This window comes from Sorex araneus, chromosome 4 (genome assembly GCF_027595985.1).
Source record: "Sorex araneus isolate mSorAra2 chromosome 4, mSorAra2.pri, whole genome shotgun sequence".
NCBI classification, from domain to species: domain Eukaryota; kingdom Metazoa; phylum Chordata; class Mammalia; order Eulipotyphla; family Soricidae; genus Sorex; species Sorex araneus.
In genome coordinates, this window is record NC_073305.1 from 44455868 (window position 1) to 44476839 (window position 20972).

General features: G+C 40.9%; 2 protein-coding genes across 2 annotated transcripts in view; one reads left to right on the plus strand and one right to left on the minus strand.

Moving 5' to 3' along the window:
• SMARCC1 (SWI/SNF related, matrix associated, actin dependent regulator of chromatin subfamily c member 1) overlaps positions 1 to 20972 on the minus strand; it is a 131025-nt gene that overhangs the window by 35916 nt on the left and 74137 nt on the right. The window contains exons 20-23 of the mRNA XM_055135396.1: positions 18776 to 19034; positions 16674 to 16835; positions 3208 to 3263; positions 1044 to 1158 (exon numbers count right to left, since the gene is read on the minus strand). Of these exons, the coding sequence (XP_054991371.1) occupies positions 1044 to 1158; positions 3208 to 3263; positions 16674 to 16835; positions 18776 to 19034 (592 nt within the window). The remainder of the gene's footprint in view (positions 1 to 1043; positions 1159 to 3207; positions 3264 to 16673; positions 16836 to 18775; positions 19035 to 20972) is intronic.
• On the plus strand, positions 5259 to 5669 carry LOC101552037 (60S ribosomal protein L26-like). The gene has a single exon (XM_012934206.1). The coding sequence runs from the start codon at positions 5259 to 5261 to the stop codon at positions 5667 to 5669; it is 411 nt and encodes a 136-aa protein (XP_012789660.1).

Consider the following 20972-nt stretch of genomic DNA (forward strand, 5'->3'; position numbering starts at 1 on the left):
GCTCTGCACTTAGGAACCACCCCTGGCGGTGCTCAGGGGACCATATGGGATGCTGGGAATTGAACCCGGGTTGGCCATGTGCAAGGCAAACGCCCTACCCGCTGTGCTATCACTGCAGTCCCCGATACAGAGCTCTCAATGCCTTTTCTTCTCTAAGATTTTTTTTTTTCTTTTTGGGTCACACCCGGTGATGCTCAGGGGTTACTCCCTGGCGGTGCGCAGGGGACCATATGGGATGCTGGGAATCGAACCCAGGTCGGCTGCATGCAAGGCATCCTACCCGCTGTGCTATTATATTACTCCAGCCCCACTTCTCTAAGATTTTTGATGAACCTTTCCATGCATTTAAGTTTACTTCAATTTGAGATGGATTTTCTACATTGGTATACTTTGTACTATTTTTATATTCTTTTCATTTCTCTAAGGTGTGCAACTTTCTTAAGATAGAAAGGAAAATTCAGAGTGACGCCCTGCCCTAAGATCAACATTTGTTCACCAGTCACTGAAATGATCTGGGAAGTCCCAGGGTTTGGAGAAAATCAGATATTGTAAATGTGCTTCCATGGGCCTCTGAGCCAGGAATGATTTGGTACACTAACAACGGATGCTTAAGCAGGTTTGTGCAGTGACCTATGTCAAATAGAACAACTGGTCTGTCTATACACTACTAAAAATAAGGCACCCACTAGCATCACTATGCAGGAAAAACGAAACTTAAAAGCCTACCATGATTCTCACAAGAAACAAAACACCTTGGGCCAGAGCGATAGCACAACATGTAAGGCATTTGCCATGTATGCAGCAAACCTGGGTTTGATCCCCAGTATCCCATATGGTCCCCTGAGCACTGCCAGAAGCGATTCCTTAGTGCAGAGCCAGAAGTAACCTACTGAGCACAGCCAAGTGTGGCCCCAAAACCAAAACCAAAACACAAAAAAGAAAACTAAACCTCAAATAAACAGAGAAATGTTTCTACACAAACACATTCCCCCAGTGCTTTCAAGTTTTACATAACAAAAATCCAAAGAGTTTCCTCAAATTACCTGATTTGGTATCTTCACTAACTTCACTATCCTGTTCCTTCTCACTATTTTTTTCATTTTCTCCATCTTGTGCCTTATCATTTTCATCTATTTCATTTTCTCCTTTGATTTCTGCCTGAAATGGGTAAAGAAAAGACAAACAGCAAGTGAGCAAAACTTGGTTGTTTTATAAATGATATTATATTAAGGAACAAAAAGATACTATTTTTTTTTATAAGAAATGAACTCTACTTCTTATAAGGATATAAACAAAGGCTAGGGCACTTGCCTACCATGTGCCCTCTCTGCACCATATGTCCCTTAAGCAACGCTGGGTACAGCTCATGAGGCCTATAGCACCACCGAAGTGGCGCCAGTAAACTCTGGCCATCCAGATTGACAGCAGCAATACATTGATGGGCAATTTGCACTGAACCAATGGCATCACTGGCTGAGTACTGCATTAGGGAGCTAGGGCAACCTATGACCCTCATTCCTTAAGAAATGAACTTGGGGGGCTGGAGTGATAGCACAGCGGGTAGGGCATTTGCCTTGCACGCGGCCGCCCCGGGTTTGATTCCCAGCATTCCATGTGGTCCCCCGAGCACCGCCAGGAGTGATTCCTGAGTGCAGAGCCAGGAGTAAATAACCCCTGAGCATTGCTGGGTGTGACCCAAAAAGAAAAAAAAAATGAACTTGGGCCTGCAGTGACAGCACAGAGGGTAGAGCATTTCCCTTGCATGCAGCCGACCTGGGTTCAATTCCCAGCATCCCATATGGTCCCCTGAGCACCACCAGGAATAATTCCTGAGTGCATCGATGGGTGTGACCCAAAAAACAAAACAAAAACAAAACAAAACAAAAAAAGTGAGCTCAGTTCAGGAGGGCTTGGAGTGTAAAGATGGAAAGTAACTGACAAATGAAGGAGCTTAAAGAACGAACAATGGGTAAGGTGCTGCCTTAACGAGGCCAACCATGGTTCAATCCTCAGCACATGGTTCCTTAAGCATTGCCAGGTGTAGCCTGGTAAGCCCCAAGCACTGTTGGGGTGACCAGAACAATCTACAGAACTGCAGGGGCCACAGAGTACTGAAATCCACTGGGTAGACAGAGGATTGCTGGAATGACTCTCCCAGGCACCCTGAACACTGCTTGGGAGACCCTCTTAAATAAATTCAGAGAGGTACTTCTTAACATTTAAGTATTCATAGTATGTATCTAAAGCACTAAAATAAAATGTCTTTGATCTAAGATCAAGGTTAGAATGATAAATTTTGTATTATGTACTGGTTAAAAACAAAATTATTCATTTGTTTTCCAAAAGATCAACAATTAAAATGCAGTTTACCAAAGAAAAAAAAGGGGGGGGGAGAATAAACATTATCAACTGTGAAACAAGATAATTTGTTGCCAAAAAAAAAAAAAATCCTAGAAAACTCTCACAGGTAGATAATGAGAGGTTATCATACACCCTCATTGAGAAGAGGCTAGTTAAGCCCTCTCTGCCCAACACATTTTTACAGCCTCTACAAATCTGGAGTCATGCATCACAAACACTGCCTCCACAAGCTACCTCCAGTGATTCCTCTTGATCACCACTTGGAATCTTCAAATCCCAACCCTTCCTTTTAATTTTGATAGTTCTGTCTACTCTTTACAGTTTTGTCTACTCTTTATGTCGAACATTACCTAACATTTTTCTAGAGCTGGGGAGATGGCTCAATAGTTAAGCACATACTTGTGTGCAAAGCCCAGTACTGCACAGTCCTCTGAACACTGCCCATAGCAATCCCTGAACACAGAGCTGGGAGTAGCGTTCAAGCAGTAACCAGTATAAACCCCCCAAAAGATTATTTCAAATTAATTCTTTTGAAAACATTGCCTTTAATAGTCTGTCTCTTCTGTAACAAGTATAGGACCTACTATTCAATAATTATAAGAGCCTTAAGTTTTATATTCATATTCCCACCTGGGTAAAAAAAAAAAGGGGGAGAGAAAACAAATCTTCACTGAATGAATGAGAACTGTCCTCTCTTGCTCTCTTGTATCTTGTGCCAACTCTACCTTAAACCAGCAAAACGTAAAAGGCAACTCAAATGATCAGAATAAATCCAAATTATTAAGCTATAAAAGGTTCCCTTGTGGCTTTTCTGTTAATGGTACAGTTCAAACAGAAACGCTCTACCTTTTCAGGCTGCTGGCCATCAGTATCTGTCTCCATTTTTTCTTCTTCAGCAGCTTCTATAAGCAAAATAAGAACAAATAATATATGAGCAGAAAAGGACTATACAGCTATATATTAAATACTTAAAATAATATCACCCATAGCAATAAGGTTGGAGTTCACAAAAAGAAAGATGGCATAAAACAATACATCTACATGATTCTATTCATTTAAAGATCAAAGACGCATGAAAGGGATCAGGAGATAATGCAGCAGGATAGGAACTATGCCTGAGCGTCTGACCCACATGGATTTGATTCCCGCCACCACTTGGTACCCCAGCATTGCTGTGTGGCCTGGGAATCCCTGGCACTGCAGCACCCAGCAGCATCACTCCTTAGGCCCATGTGCTGAGCCAAGAGTCTGGATAGCCAAGCAAGAATCTCCAGTGGGACCCCAAGACCTCTTGATCACCACAGGAAAGGCTCAAAAATAAAACGAAACAAAAAACACATATGAAAGCAATATCCAAAGCCTGAGTGATGGTACAATGAATAGGGTACTTGTCTTGCATGTGGCCCACCCAGGTTAGATCTCTGACTTCCCATAGGGTTCCTGAGTACCACCAGGAATAATTTCTGAATGCAGAACCAGGAGTAACTCCTAAACATTGCTGGGTATGGCCCAAAATAGGGAGTGATGGTGGTGGGAAACAAGTCAACAAGTAAGCAATATCCAGTGGTTATAATCAGGATCAGTTAAGCATGGAGTGTTAAGGAATGGGTGATAGGAAGGAAGCAGGCAAAGTGGTCCTGGTGTATTGTGACAAATGATCTTTGTTAGTTCTGGCTATTGATAAATACTAGTTCATGAAAATGTACGGAACCTTTTTTTTTTTTTTTGATCACACCCGGCGATGCACAGGGGTCACTCCTGGCTCTGCACTCAGTAATTACCCCTGGTGGTGCTCAGGGGACCATATGGGATGCTGGGAACCGAACTCGGGTCAGCCGTGTGCAAAGCAAACGGCCTACCTGCTGTGCTATTGCTCCAGCCCCTGTACGGAACCTTTTTATATGTGTAAAATTAAAAGAAAAATTTTTTGATTTGTTTTTTGACCTCACCTGGCTGTGCTCAGGGTGTAATCCTCGTGGGTTCAGAGAGAATGATATGGGATGTTGGGGATCAAAACTGGATCAGCTATGTGCAAGGTCAGCACTCTACCTGTTGTGTGCTATTGCTCCAGGCCCTAAAATTATTTATTAATTAAAAAAAAAAAAGATTGAAGAGATAGTCCAAAGGGCTGGAATGCATGCAGTGCATGTGTAAGCACGGCGTCCAACCCCAAAGCACGACTAGATCCCTTAAGGACCATTACAAACAGCTCCAGAGCACTGTTGAGAGTGGCTCCTAAACCCAATAAAAAATAATTAAAGAAAAATAAAGACAAAAAAAAAAAAGCTATTATTTGAAACTTATTTGAAACTTAATGAACATCTATCCCGAGTTAAACTCTGGAAATACAACGCCGAGCTAGAGATGCACTGAACTAGAGGAGCATCACATGCTCACTGGAAAGAACAGAAAAAGTGTACCAAGTTTAGCCACTGATGGACACACAACATGCTATGAGAAGCAGATGGCACAGCTGCCTCAGGAAGGACACATGATCACAGAAATATTTTCTAGGCAGACCTGGCTGTGTTTATGATAGGAGGGAGTGCAGGCAGTAGTAGTACATGCACAAGACACTTGAAGGAAAGGAGATGGGTTATAAGCATAAAATAAATGTATTTTAATCTATTAAATTCAGGGCTGGAGATATAGTACAGCAAGTAGACTACTCATCTTGCATGTAGCCAACCTAGGTTCAATCTACTGCCTCCTATATGGTCCCCTGAGCACCTCGAGGAGTGATTCCTGAGTTGTAGGAGCCAGGAGTTAACTCCTGAGCATTGCCAGGTGTGGCCTCAAATAAAAAACAACCAAAACAATTCAAGGACTTCTATTTATTAAAATATTAAAGATTGCTTTTCCCTTCTGCGGCCATCACTGAAGTGGTAACTGCCAAAATGAAGTTCAATCTTTTTGTGACTTCTGACCGGAGCAAGAACCGTAAGAGGCATTTCAATGCACCTTTCCACATTCGGAGGGAGATTATGTCTTCCCCTCTTTCCAAAGAGCTGAGACACAAGTACAATGTGCAATCCATGCCCATCCGGAAGGACGATGAGGTTCAGGTTGTGAGAGGACACTATAAAGGTCAGCAAATTGGCAAAGTAGTCCAAGTTTACATGAAGAAATATGTTATCTACATTGAACGAGTCCAGCAGGATAAGGCAAAAGGCACAACTGTCCATGTGTGCATTCACCCCAGTAAGGTGGTTATCACTAGACTAAAACTGGACAAAGATCGCAAAAAGATCCTTGAACGCAAAGCCAAGTCTGTCTCGCCAAGTAGGAAAGGAGAAGGGCAAATATAAGGAAGAAACAATTGAGAAGATGCAGGAATAAAGTTATATACAACTTGATTAAAAACTGTAAAATGAAAAAAAAAATTAAAGATTGGACCAGAGTGATAGTACAGTGGGCAGGGCTTTTGCCTTGTAGTAGCCAACCCAGGTTCAATCTCTGGCATCCCATATGGTTCCCCCAAGTTCCACCAGGAGTAATTCCTGAGTGCAGGGCCAGGAGTAACCCCTGAGCATAACTGGGTGTGACCCAAAAAAGAAAAAAAGAAAAAAGATGTCCAAAAGAAAGAACACGAAACAAAATGGAAGAAAATACATGCAGATCAACATATCAGATTTATAAAGGAAAAGATACTATTACAGAAAAGTGAACAAAAGACATGAATAGCTCAGAATGACATACATAATAAATGAGAATTTAGAAATCAAATTTAATCCATAATAAAATGTCACTCTTCATTTGGTATGGAGCAGTATCTCTTTTATAAGAATACTGTTATGGATTAAATAAATTAGTGTGAATGATAATTATGTGACCCATACTAAGCAGTCACTCATTTTAAGAAACAAACATCCAGCAGGCTAACTCTCTCTACTACACAAGTCTTTTCAGTGGCCTCTGACATTCTCTCAGTAACAACCCTCATCCTGCTGTGAACTGCCAAAGATCCTTCTCAATCTGCTATCATCCATAGGTAGGCAGTGGCTTTCTCTCCCATTTTCTGAAAAGGGCTAGATAAATAGTTTTATTAGAAAACTGGACTAGAGAGACAGTACATAGATTTTAGGTACTTGTCTTGAAAGTAGCTGATTCCAATTTAACACCTGGAACCACCTATGTTCCTCCAAGCACTGTCAAGAGTGACCTCTGATTATATATAAAGTAAGGAGTAATCCCTGAGCAACACTTGGTTGAGGGCCCAAAACAAAATAGAAATTCAAAAAAATGTTTTAATAAGAAAAAGAAATCACCTGTTGTTAACTCATCCTCTGGCTGATCAACAAATAACCTGCTGCCACATTTTATAAAAAAAATTTTACGAGAACACCATCATTTTCATTTAATAGTACAGTCTATGGCTCTTTGCAAAACAAGGCCAAGGCAAAGTGAGGAGACTGGAAAGACTGACAAAGGTCAGATGTTATTTAACTTTTGGTAGATGTCAGATGTTATCCTCTAACTCAATCTTTTCCAAAGTAGGGTAATACCAAAGTGGGTAATTCCAAAATGTCCAGGGGAGTCCCTTGGTACCTTTAAAGCATTCAGTGGCTAAGAACAAAGAGACGGGGAACATAACTGATGGTCAATGGACTGTTTAATTCAGAACTGAATATCATACTTATAAAACATCTGGGGGGGTAGAGGTATAGATATAGGACTGCAGGTAAATGCGACTGATCATTTACAGAGGTAAAGCATTTTGATGGAAGCAATTCTTTTGGGGGTCATTAACTCGAGGAGTCGTTTTTCTAGAGGCTTCCGCCCAGAGTTGATGTTTCGTCTATACTTCTTTTCTCTTTCCCTTGCTGCTAGTACATACTAAACAACTGTTTACTTCTTAGTTGTATTTGCAGTTTTTTTGATAAATACAGTAAGAAAAATAGATTCCCAAACAGTTCTCTGGGATCAGGGCAGAGGTTAAAAGCTGACTGGGCTTTTACCATAAATCCCAGACTAAGTCTTCAGGCTGTTTTAGCTTTTCCTACCACGTGGGGCCCTGTCTTTCAGGTCATTACGCCTTGTATCATGACCGTGCTTTATAATTTCTAGACTGTCCCATACTGAAGCCAAGGTAGTTTTGCTGTTCCCTGCCCCCCCATACCCCAAAATCCCTCGGTGGGACTGTTTTCTGGAGTATTAGAAACTCTGGCAACTAGGGTGACTTAAGTCTGACAGACTCCCAGGCGTAAATATATTTCAGAGTCACTTAATTCCCAAGTATTAGGAGCACAGCAGTAACAATCTTTCTGTGCCTAAGCAAAGAACACTGCTCTATAGTAAACTATAAAAGGTTATAGTGTAAAGAAAAAGGCAAATAATTCACTACAGATATAAAGTCCAGAGTCTCCAGAAGGTTTACTTTTTAAGTAATCTGGTTTGGGAAAATTATCAGCTAACAGAATGAGAGGTAAAGCACAAAGGAAAGGTTAAGGATAAACTTGGGGGATTCGGAGTGTTCAAAACAGCACTTCAAGCTTCTCTTGGGGGAGGAAAAAGTGCAATTCACTGAAAAAGCCTAAAACACTTGGGGGTTAATATCCAACACCACATCCCTGGTGGGAGGGTACTAGAAGCAAGTAAAAGGGTAGTAGATGCAACTGGGGAACATTTCCTATTTGTTTGCTAAAAGAAGGTGGGGGGCAGCTGATTTTTTTTCTTAAAAGGATTAGTTAGTTTCAATTAAGTTAGTTTCAGATCCTGTCATCTAACCCTTTACTGAAAGTGAGCTGTGATAGAAAATCCATGCTAATATGACAAAGACACTCAGAAGGTATTTTACTTAAAGTCCAAGCTTTAATGCACTGAAAAACAAAGGATGTGACCAGGACCAAGACCCAGACTGCAGTGAGACTTTTAAGTTTCAGGTTCCTTTCCTTAAGCAGAAGTGACATCTGTGACTGTTCTACCAAAATGATATTGCAACAGTGATGAAAGCTCAGGCTATAAGAGACCTATTGAGTGGCTCTTCTCACTGGCATGAGAAGTCACTCTGCTGGAAAAGCGTACATGGTAAAGAGCAGTGGGTAGTCACGAATAGCTGAGGGAGAGCTAGGAGGTGGCTAAGCTGGATAACCAGTCCTACATTCAAGTAAAGTTCTTCAACAGTCAGGGGTCTAAAAGATAGTGCAGTTCCACTCCCCACCACCTCAATGGCAACCTTGTAAGATGGGAGTAGAGGATCCATTAGGCAAAGCATATACTTCTGACTCAGAGAAACCATAATAAATAGATGTTCTTGGGGGCAGAGCAATAGCACAGTGGGCAGGGCGCTTGTCTGCACATAGCTAACTCGGGCTGGATGTCCAGTACCCCGTATGGCTCCCTGAGCACCACCAGGAGTGATCCCTGAGAACAGAGCCAAGAGTAAGCTTTGAGCACAGTCAACTGTACCAGCCACTCCAAACAAACTTTTGTAACTTTTTGTTTCTCTAGGCCATACCCAGCAGTGTTGGGAGGGGCATGCTCCTAGCTAGTCATCAGGGGTAACTTTTGTGGTACTCAGGCAATCATGCAGTGCTGGGGATCAACTGAGCTCTAGCATACAGAACTTTGTGCTATTTCACACACACTCCCAAACGTTGCCCTATATAATTTTTTCCCCAAGAATTTTTTTACTGAATCACTGTGATAGACCCTTACAAAGCTGTTCATGATTAGATCTCAGCCATAGTTTTCCAACACTCATCCCTCTACCAGTGTTACATTTCCTAGCACCAGAGTCCCCAGGTTCCCTCTCATCACCCCCATACCAACCCAAGCCCGCCATGTCTGTCTGTCTGTCTCTCGCCCCCTCCCCTCCTCTCTTTTCTCATGATATCTTATTCAGCAATGGATAACAAATACAACTACTAGACTTTTGAGTGTACCTCAGAGGTGAGATGCAAATTAGCTAGTAATCATGTCAAGAGAGCAGGACAGAAAATGGCATTGCCAATTAGGTTCTTCTCTGTCCCTCCATCTCCCACAGATGCAATACTGAAAACTCTAATCAGCCACTTGACCTTCTCAAAACTATTTGCCACATGCCACAAAATGTGTGAATTTGAAAGATCTCTGTATGCTTTGTTTTACTAAAAAAAACTGAGTTAAGCTCCTATTTTCTTTGATTCACTAGCCCCAAACACTATCCTTTATAGTTGCCACCTCTTTTCCCATGCTCTTGAAATAAAGTATTTTTCAACATATGATAATATGGTTAAATGTGGAAAATACATATAAGTAATTTCCTATATATTTTTTGAGAACTGGAAAAGTGAGCTTTAAGACAAAATTATGTGCAGTATACCTGCCTTTAATAAAATATATTACAAACCACTAATGATACTTCCTAATACAGAACTATAATTATTTTGTGGGAAATCTCACCACTTTCTGCATTTTATCTGTTAACTGCCAGTAGTTAGTTACTTTCTAAAACAGTGAATTATATGACTTCTATTCTTGAGAACTTCTTAATGCTGGCAAGGTAAAAAGTCCTTCAAAATTAGACCCATAGGGGCTGGAGAGATAGCACAGTGGGTAGGGCGTTTGCCTTGCACGCAGCTGGCCCGGGTTCGATTTCCAGCATCCCATATGGTCCCCCAAGCACCGCCAGGAGTCATTCCTGAGTGCATGAACCAGGAGTAACCCCTGTGCATCGTCGGGTGTGACCCAAAAAGCAGAAAAAAAAAAAAAGAAGCCAGAGGATCCCAAGGTTCAGAATTATTTTCAGGGGCCATGGACGTAGCCGTACATGTCTAAGGTTCTAGGTTTGATCACCAGGACCACACAAAAACAATCACTTTTACACCAGTACCAAGATGTTTGTCTTTTAACTCATTTCACCCAATGTGAAGTGTGGCTTTCCAGAGGCTGCATGACATGATGAAGAAAGCAACAGAATATGCATTATTTTTCAAAAACCTTCTCAATTTTCACTTCTAATACAGCAAGTATTAATATAATTCAAGTATGGTTACGTATTTTGGGTTCGATTTTTTTCTTTTTAAAGCTATAAAAAGGGGGCTGGGGATGAGTCCAGTGGTTAGGGGAATATATCTTACATGTGCAAAAACCTGAATTGAATTCCTAGCAATTCATGCCCCACCCTCTTCTGCCCCCAGCACTGCTAGGTCCAAGCATTCAACAGTCCAGTTGGCAAAGTATCTCTGTGAGTGATCATGGGCCCCATTAGTACTTCCTGAAGTGCTGTCCCCATAATTCTTTCTTTCTGTCTGTCTGTCTGTCTGGACCAAAAAGCTTGAAAAACTGCTTACTCAGTAATTTTTTTTTACGTCTCTGAAAAAAAACAAAAAACAATAAAACCAGAATGAGGCCCTTGATGGCAATTCATTTGAAATTTCTGGGATACTAGGACCAGAAAGATAGTACAGATGTTAAGGCCTTGCCTTGCATTTGGCAGACCCCAGTTTGAATCCAGGGACCACATATGGCCCCCCAAGCCCTATCAATGGTCACCCCTGAGCACATCCAGGAATAAGCCCTGAGCACAGCCAGGTGTGGCCCAATAATCCAAAACAAAACATCTGGGGTAGTGATGATGTCATTTTCCATATTAAAGACCAAGGGCACCATAAAGCTGATATCAGACAGTCCAAGCCATTGAGCAGTGCACCAACCTATAAACTAACACTTTGGAGGCTGCTCTTACCATAGGCTTACTCATATTTGTGGCCAACCTAGTTTGTTGTTTTATTTTTTTCTCCCCAACATGATTTATTTCACTCCTATCCTCTTTTGTTTTCTTTCTCTTCAATTATGTTCGCATTGTCTCAAGACTCAAACACTTGCTGGCACATTCCATGCAATATATCTAAACTGAATAATGATACCAGATAAAATTAGAGATAGAAATGAAGCTTATTTATCACTCATTATCATATATAATCAATAAATGTTTTAATAGCCTCTTAAAAAAATCAAGTACTTGTTCCAATTTGGCTCAGATAGTCTAATCTTCCTTTTCAAAGTTCAGCTCAAGGGGCCGGAGCGATAGCACAGCGGGTAGGGCGTTTGCCTGGCACGCGGCCAACCCGGGTTCGATCCCCGGCATCCCATATGGTCCCCCAAGCACTGCCAGGAGCAATTCCTGAGTGCAAAGCCAGGAGTAACCCCTGAGCACCGCTGGGTGTGACCCAAAAAGCAAAAAAAAAAAAAAAATCAAAGTTCAGCTCAAATCCTACTTTCTTTGTGAACGCCTCTTCAATCTAGAGTCACACATTCCTTTGCACCAATTCTTTTATTTTTTTTTTAAAAAAATTTTTGGCAGGGTCACACCTAGCAATGCTGAGGTGTTGTTCTGGTTCTGCACTCAAGAATCACTCCTAGTGGTGTTCAGGGGATCATATGGAATACTGGGGATCAAACCTGGGTCAGCTTTGTGTAACGCAAGCACCATACCTGATGTATTATCTTTCCAGCCCCAGATGGTACATATCCTTATACCATCTCCTAGATATAGTCCATCTTGAACAATACATTATATATAACAAATCAATGTAATAATTCACTATATTCCAATACTCTAATGCATAGGTTTTCAAAATATGTGCAATTCATCACGTAAAATCGCCCCATTATTAAGAGAATGCCAGCTTTATCTTACATAATTTCTCACAGAAAAAAACCTTTGTTAAGTAACCAAACAGCTAATTTTGATTAAAAAAAAAAAAAGTCCCTAAGTCTGTATTATATAATGGAAGTGAGTTTCTTCCTAAAAACAAACATTCTACTATCTAATAAATGTTACTAGGCAAGTGATACAATATAGTCAGTATTAGAAAGTTCTAAGCTGAAACATTAGGTATGTTTGAATTCCTATTTCAAACATGGCCCTTGATGCAGATCTGAAAGGGTCCTTCAAATATAACAGGGACAAATGTGGAGGCCCACTGCCCATTGGGATTCAAACCGCTGAATACTGTTCCAGTTTCCTGAGCTTCACCAACCTAGCATGTTTTCACACATGGTATTTGAGAAACGCCTCATTTTAAAAATGATCTGGAGCAGGTGGAAAAATAACACGGCAGGTAGAGTGCTTGCCTTGTATGTGGCCAACCTGGGTTCAATCCACAGCACCCTAAATGGTCCGCCAAGCTGCATTCAGAATGAGCCCTGTGCACCACTGGGTGTGGCAAAATTGGGGGGGAAATTGTTAGGGAGATCTTTATGGTGAGACAACTGAAGCTATTTATAATATAGTATAAAATAGTATCTAAGGCAGAATTATCAAGTCACTTCTGGCTATCATTTTCCTAGAAAGTGGTCTTTTCATTATTACTGCCATTGTCTTCTAAACCTGAAAAACCAGAAACAAGTTCTAAGGCTTGAAAACTAGGAACTAAGGGGCTAGAGCGATAGTACAGTGGGAGGGCACTTGCCTTGCACACAGCCAACCCAGGTTCAATCCCTGGCACCCCATTTGGACCCCTGAGCACGACCAGGAGTAATTCCTGAATACAGACCCAGAACCACCAGGTGTGCCCTGAAAACAAACAAACAAAAAACAAACAAACAAAAAACACCTTATAAATTAAAAAAAAAAAAGGAAAAAATTGAGAATGATTGTTGGGTTCTTATAAATAGTTGTGTCAGAGGCCCAAGTGATCATACAGCAGATAGGGCATTTGCCTTGAAAGCAGTTGACCCAGGTTTAATCCCCAGTATTCCAGTGGTACTCCTTGCACTGACAGGAGGAATTCCTAAGTATAGAGCCAGAAGTAACCTCTGATCATTGCCAGGTGTGGCCCAAAAAGCAAAAAAATAAATAGCCGAAAAATGGTTCAGGATATAATCTTGGGAGTCCTATATTCCACAATATGAAGATGGTGAAAAATCCTTTTTGACATCCAATATCTCTGGACGTTTCATTTGTGACTCAACTTCCCAAAAGATATTGTTCATTTCAAAGAGAAACATCAATTAACTCAAATGTCTCTAAATAAAAAAAAAGAAACATAGTAAACCCTGAGCACCACCAGGAGTAATTCCTGAATGCAGAGCCAAGAACAACCCCCTGAGCATTGCCCAGTGAGATCCAAAAAAGAAAATAAATAAAAGTGTGTGACCCAGGCTTAAGCTCCTGGCTGTGCTCAGATCATATGGGATGCTGCAAACTGAACCCAGGTTGGCTGCATGCAAGGCAAATGTCCTACCCGCTGTACATAACTCCAACCCCCATGCTTTTAACTTTTGTTTTAGCTTCTACTTTTCCCTAGAACGCAGTGCATTTGAAACCTTATTATTTTTACAAAAGTCTTTATTATATATCTCTCTCTATACTCTTTATTGCTAGAATGGTTCCAGGCTATACAAAAATTTAAAAATTAACAACTTTAGAGAAAATAGTGAATGACTATTCACTGAAGAGTATGGATGAAAGAGTCTCCATTTGATAACCTAACATTTATTTACTAAACAATTCCTACAAGAGATCCCCTAATAAATAAAAATCAAGGTCTTTCAGTCCTAGAGCTCATCAATCTCGACTTGTATGTCACCAAGTATCTCTCCCCCAATCCAAAATAAAAAAGTAGGTCAATGACAAATCCAGAGATAGACTCATAGCATATTTTCATAGCTGATACATGTAAGTCAATATGTATGATACAATGAGTACAGTGAGAATTATAAACATGCCATCCAAGCACAATATTGTCTTAAGAAAACCCTACATCATTCAAACCCCACATTATTTTGAATCAGTGTGCTACATTAACAAGGTACTGTTTTGCCATATGAAATGAAATGGATGATTCCTTTCTTTGAGCTCTCTGCTTCTTAGAGAGCTTAGCGTCTTCAGGAAGAAAGAACACAGCTACCTCTCATTACAACTTAACTGAAGCAATTCCACAAGGAGTACCATTTGCTGTTTCCTAATTTATTCTATTAGTCACTGCCCAATATAAAACACCAACTATAACAGGCCACATTTGTAATAGTATTCCATTCACAATTCATTCATACAATGCTGGTATTTTCCCTGGCCCTTATAAAATACAAAAATACCAAATTCCGTTGTTACAACTAGTGAGTATACATTGCACTTCAGAAAGGACACCTGATCGACTACTTCCTGATGCTATGAATGAGCCTCACTGTTCCTGCCATCCAAGAATCATGCCTTGTCTTCTCCAAAGATTCCTGCAACTGTCTCATTCAAGCTTTGCACACTTTAGGGAACATCCATTCCCTAATGAATCAGGACAATTTAGTCCCACAGAAGACTGAGGTCATAGGATTTCGAACTAAACTAAATATGGATAAATTTGCAATCTTACCGTTAATTTAATGCTCTATTCTATAATCTCTCCAAAATTGCAAGGCAGATTTTACATGAAAAACTCTGTCCCTGATCTTGCTAAGTACAGACTCTTCTTTGACTCAAATAAGAAGGCTTTGCCAAATCCTTTTCAATTCCATGACCACAGGAAACCAAAAGACCTTAAAATGAACCAAAACAAAAAACAACAACAACAAAAAAGAGCTAAGGAAAGTAAGACTGTTCCCAGGCACTCAATAGGCCCAGGTTTACCCTGCCTAATATAGGCAATACCTTTGTAGTGCAGAATCAACAAACAGCAAGTGGCTCCATTTATTAATTTCAGTTTCTAAGTAAGAGAAAGGAAAATAACTTTTATTTTGTTTGGTTTTTGGGCCACATACAGCGATAGTCAGGGTTTACTCCTAGCTCTGCACTCAGGAATTACTCCTAATTTGGTACTCATGGAATCATATGGGATGCTGGGGATCAAACCCGGTTCAGCCACATACGAGGCAAGTGCCCTACCCATTTGCTATCTGGCCACCCCAAGGAAAATAACCTTTCCCCCCCCCTTTTGAGTCACACTCGGCGATGCTCAGGGGTTACTCCTGGCTTTACACTCAGGAATTACTCCTGGCAGTGCTTGGGGGACTATATGAGATGCTGGGGATCGAACTCAGGTCGGCCGCGTGCAAGGCAAATGCCCTACCCGCTGTGCTATCGCTCCAGCCCCAGGAAAACAACTTTTAAATACAAAATAATGTGGACACTCTAGTTACTTGTTAGTTCAAAGTTTTGGCATTCTGTATTAGTAACCAATACTAGTTAGTTCCTCTGAGCACAGAGGTCAGGAATAAGCCCTGAGTACCTCCAGCTATGGTCCAAAAAACAATCAAAGGAAAATAATAAAGTAAAAAAAGAATGGCAAAAATAAGTGCTGACAAGGATGTGGAGAAATGAGAACCCTTCATGCACTGCCAGTGGAAATATAACATGTTCTGTTACTAAGAATTGGGTAGCTTTTCAAATTAAATATAAAATTACCATGCAAATCAGCAAATCTAGAAGCAGGTATTCAAGAGGTGAAAAACCTATAGTCACAAAAAACCTGTATATAAATGTTCATAGCACCACTACCGAAAAAGTTATTTAAAAGGTAGAAACAATAAACATCCAAAGGACGGATACATAAGTAAAATATAGAGCTATTCAAAGTATTATTCAGCAAAAAAAGCAATGAAGTACTAAGCTATATTACAAATATAAAATGGACTTTGAGAACTGCATGCTAAGTGAAAGAATTCAGATGCAAAAGGCCACATACTATACATTTTCAGTATTTCCCTTTCCAGGAAACATCTAGAATAGGAAAATCCAAGATTATGCTTTACCAGGGCTGAGGTAAGCAAGAAAGAGGGACTGACTTGTTTAAGTGAATGTGTTTTTTTTCCTCTTCTTTTTTTTGGGGAAAGGAGTAGTGGTGATAAAACATCTGGTATTAGTAATTAATGAAATATAACATTATCTTCTTTTTATTTTGGGGCCATACCAGTGGTTCTCAGAGCTTACTCCATTGCCTGCAAGGCAAGTGCCCCACGCGCTATATTATTACCAGAGCCCAGAAGTATAACACTGTATATGAAATAGAAGCAATTAGGTTAAAATTCTTAAGTGGCTAGATTGAGAATTTTTTATGCTCTATGAATTTTACTTTAATTTGAAGATAACCAAAACAATTAAACCTACCTAGCAACACCTACCAACCTACCTTTGTTTCTAGCTAGAAATTAACAACAAAATCCTTTCTGTATTCTTACATCTATATGCTCAACAAACAGGCATTAAACATAACATGATACTAACAATTTTTAAATTCTGGTTACATGAAAGACTTCAAAATCATATTCCAATATTAAAACAAATCTGTAACTGATCCTTGTACTCTGTCAAGTGCAAGCACTACAACTATTTTAGTGAGCTCCTCGGGGCAACACAGTGATTAGCGCTGTGTTTGGGCACAGCAGTGACTCACCAAGCTTCTCTGGCTCATCAGGGCCTGTGCCTGCAATGCAGCTGCTTTCCAGGCCGTAAGTGGGATCCACTTTCCCAGAGGCTCGTGCTGCTTCTTGTACTTTTTTGACATGAGCTTCAACCAATTCTAGTGGTACCTCTTCCCGGACTCGAGAAAACTCCTCTATTTAAGAAATAAAAACAAAGAGTCACCTATTTTATTTGAAGCAACATAAACCACCAGGAAATCCAACTAAAAACATTAGTTTCTTATGTGGAAATCTGGTGACTCATTCCTATGGAAAAAACTGAAGGTCAAAAGAGAGCATCATGTAGAATAATGAAATTCCAGATTTTCTCTTGTGGCAGTTTCTTGCTATATATAAAGGTCTTCATATTTCTATCAGAAATAATCAAAGTCATCCAAATTAACCAGAAAACACACACACATGAACACCAGAGCAGCAGTACAATAGGTAGGGCATTTGCCTTGCATGCAGCCAACCTGGGTTTGACTCCAGCATCCCAGAAGGAACCCCACAAGTACCGCCAGTTACAGTTTCTGAGCTCAAAGCTAGGAGTAATCCCTGAGCACCCCCAGGTATGGACCAACAAACAAACAAACAAACAAACAACAACAACAACAAAAGAAAAGGAAGAACTGTATGGTTTAAAACAGTTCTAGGAGGCCAGAGAGATAGTACAGCAGGTAGGGCATTTGCCCTGCACTCAGTCAACCTAGATTTGATTCTTAGCACTTCATATGATCCTCTGAGCACTGTCAGGAATAATTCCTGAGTGTAGAGCCAGGAATAATCCCTTTGCACTGCTAGAGGTGGCCCAAAAACAAACAAAATGAAAGTTTTAATCAGGGCCTGAGAGAGAGTATAACAGGTAGGGCATTTGCCTTGCTAAAGGTCAACCTAGGTCCAAACCCTGGCATGCAAATCAGCAAATCTAGAAGCAGGGACCCATATGGTCCCTTGAACCCTGCCAGGAGGACTAGTTCCTGAGCACAGAGCAAAGAATAAGCCCTAAGCATCAATGGGTTTGTACCCTCCCCCCAAGTGCAAAAAAAAGAGTTTTAATCATAATTTAAAAATGATGCACTTTGCCAATTATATCAGATTCCTAATGAAATACAAAATATGCCCATAAAATCCTGTTTCTGTGGACCAGGGAGAGAACTTAAGGAGCACAGGCCTTCAGGTGGGAGTCTCAAGTTTGATCCCCTGCACTCTGCTGGCAGTAGTTGTATTACTGGATTAATCCATTTGGGGAGGGGAGGGAAGGTTTCAATCTCTCTCTTTTTTTTTTTTGTTAACACCTGGTGGTACTGAGGGTTTACTCTTGGGTCTGTATTCAGAGATCATTCCTAAAGACACTCAGAGTATTGAACCTAGATTAGCCATGTGCAAGGCAAGTGCCTTACCCACTATACTATCCCAATAGTCATTCAACCTCCACTTATTAGCAAAAAGCTCTTAATTTTGAAATTGCTATTATTTTAAAAGTTTCACTTTAAAAATTTCCAGTGTGGCTGGAGCGATAGCACAGCAGGTAGGGCGTTTGCCTTGCACGCGGCCGACCCAGGTTCTAATCCCAGCATCCCATTTGGTCCCCTGAGCACTGCCAGGAGTAATTCCTGAGTGAAGAGCCAGGAGAAACCCCTGTGCATTGCCGGGTGTGACCCAAAAACAAAATAAAATAAAATAAAATAAAAAATAAATAAAAATTTCCAGTACCGGGGCTGGAGAGATAGTACAGAGGGAGGGTGTGGAGGGCGTGTGGAGGGCGCTTGTTTTCCACACAGCTGAACTGGGTTAAATCCCCAGCACCCCAAGATGGTCCCCTGATAACTGCTATGAGTAAAGCCCTGAGCACAGAGACAGGAGTAAGCCTTGAATATCGCCAGGTATGGCCCCAAAACAAAACACAAAAGAGTTCCAATAAGTTTAAATGTAAAACTTTTATAACAAGTCAACTTATTAAATACAGCATGCAAACTTTAACTGATTTTTTTGTTATTTAATTGAAATAAATACAATAGCTCATAACATTTAAATATAATGTTTTAAACCATTATCTGAAATTCTGCTGGGAGACAGTCTAAAAAATCCATACCCAAAGCTGCTTTTGCTGCAGCAGATGCCACACGAGGGTCTACTACAGATGCCAAAAAAGCAACAGTGCTCATGACTGGATTTCCAGACTGACTGAATGGAACAGGCTGGTAGGCGAGAGGTCCAAGGGAAGCATCTGAATTCTCAAGGTATGGGTCCTCAATGGGAAGTCTCAAAAAATGGAGGATGCATTCATCCTGAGTGCGACTTCCCACATGTTCTGACACTTTGTTCCAATCATCCTTGTACATCTCCAGGGCCTAAAATAGAAGTAACAGAAGGCTCATTATCAGAGAACAAAGCAGTAATATGTAACAACATTAAAAGACTGTGGCTGCAACACACTAGAGGACAGGAGTTAGTACAGTGGAATAAAGCACTTTCCTAAAAGGTGGTCAACCCCAGGTACCACATATGGTCCCCTGCCCCTGAGCACCACCAGGAGTGAACCCTGAGCACAGAACCACCCTCAAAAAAAGAGCCCTTCCACCAAAAGAACAAAGGAAAAAAAAATCAAGGATGTGTCTCAAGTGGTAGACATAGTCATGACACTCGTTCAAATTCTCAGCACAATATAGTCCCCCTGAGCACAGCCAAGGTCACTAGTGAGCACAGAGTCTGACATAGTACTTTAGACCACCAGGAATATATCCCAAACCAAAAATGTTGAACAGTGACAGATACTATTTGGAAGAGAGACTCAGGGCTAGAAATGTAGCTGTGCATAAGTGTGCTTGCCTCGTGTATATGAAGGTCACTACTTGCGTGCAAGGATTGAACCCTACTCATTGTACTATCTCATGGGCCAAAAATGGCAAAGAGAAAAATTATCATACAAATGGTGTGTTCAGAAGCCAAAATATAGTAAAGTATGTTTAGTGCTTCCCTTGCATGTGGCTGAACCAGGTTCTATCCTTGCACTCCTTATCGTCCCCCAAGCCCACTGGGAATAATCTGAGTACAGAGGCAGGAATAAGCTCTGAGCACAGTTGGATGTATCCCTACCCCACTTAAAAAAGAAATAATAAATTCATAGGAACACCTTCAATGGCCAGAGATAATAAGGGTACAAACTTGACCCTGGTTTGACCCTAGGACCAAATGGCCACCAGAACACAGAAAGATTTAGTTTTGGAGGCCTTTGAGCACACTAAGGTGGCCCTGGTGGTCCCCAGTTTCAGGGAGCCCTAGCAGCACTGCCATCTTCCACTGGGTCCTGACATGCAAGCATCAGCACCATCAGCCATGTGAAGAACTGCCAGGATGCTGAAGCAATAAGACAGGAGATAAAGTATTTGCCTTTCAGCGGCCAACCTGGGTTCAATCCCAGCACTACATAAGGTCCCCTGAGCCCTGTGATACCTGAGCAGAGAGCCAGGAATAGTCCCTGATCATTGCTAGGTCTGGCCCTCAAACAAAAATAAACCAAAAACAAAAACAGAACTGCCAAAAATGGCCCTGAGGCCCTCTAAACATTGCCTGGAGACCAAAAATACTAAAAATAAAAAGAAAATAAGAAATACCTTCTTTCGGGGCCGGAGCGATAGCACAGCGGGTAGGGCGTTTGCCCTGCACATGGCCGACCCGGGTTCGATCCCGGCATCCCATATGGTCCCCTGAGCACAGCCAGGAGTAATTCCTGAGTGCAAAGCCAGGAGTAACCCCTGAGCATCGCTGGGTGTGACCCAAAAAGAAAAAAAAAAAAACTTCTTTCTTTCCACTACAAACCAGGTCTTCACCATTATTTACCTGGTTTCTTAGATTTGTTTTTCCTATCTTTAACTCCTTTCTTTGTCTGTTGCCAGGGTGAAAAACATTTTATAGAAACACACACACACACTAACTCACTCTCTCTCTCTCCCCCTCCCCTTCTCTCTCTCTCTCTGCCCCTGCAACTATTTTACTATTCATCATTTCCTTAGGAAAGGCCAAACATGATCAATACTACATCCTCTTCTTTTACATTACTCCCTACTAGTATTATAGAAGTAATCAAATTCAACAACAATCATCTTAGATATTATCCTCTATACAGTTTATTCTGCAAAAAAAAAAAAAAAATTAGATAGTAGGACCAGTACAGCCTTCCCACGCACATTAAGTGCTCACTGTAATAGCTTACCTACCCAACCCAGGTGCATCAGCTACTCCTCTGTACTTATCATCTGCTCTGGCTGTACTTCAATAGTGAAAGGTGA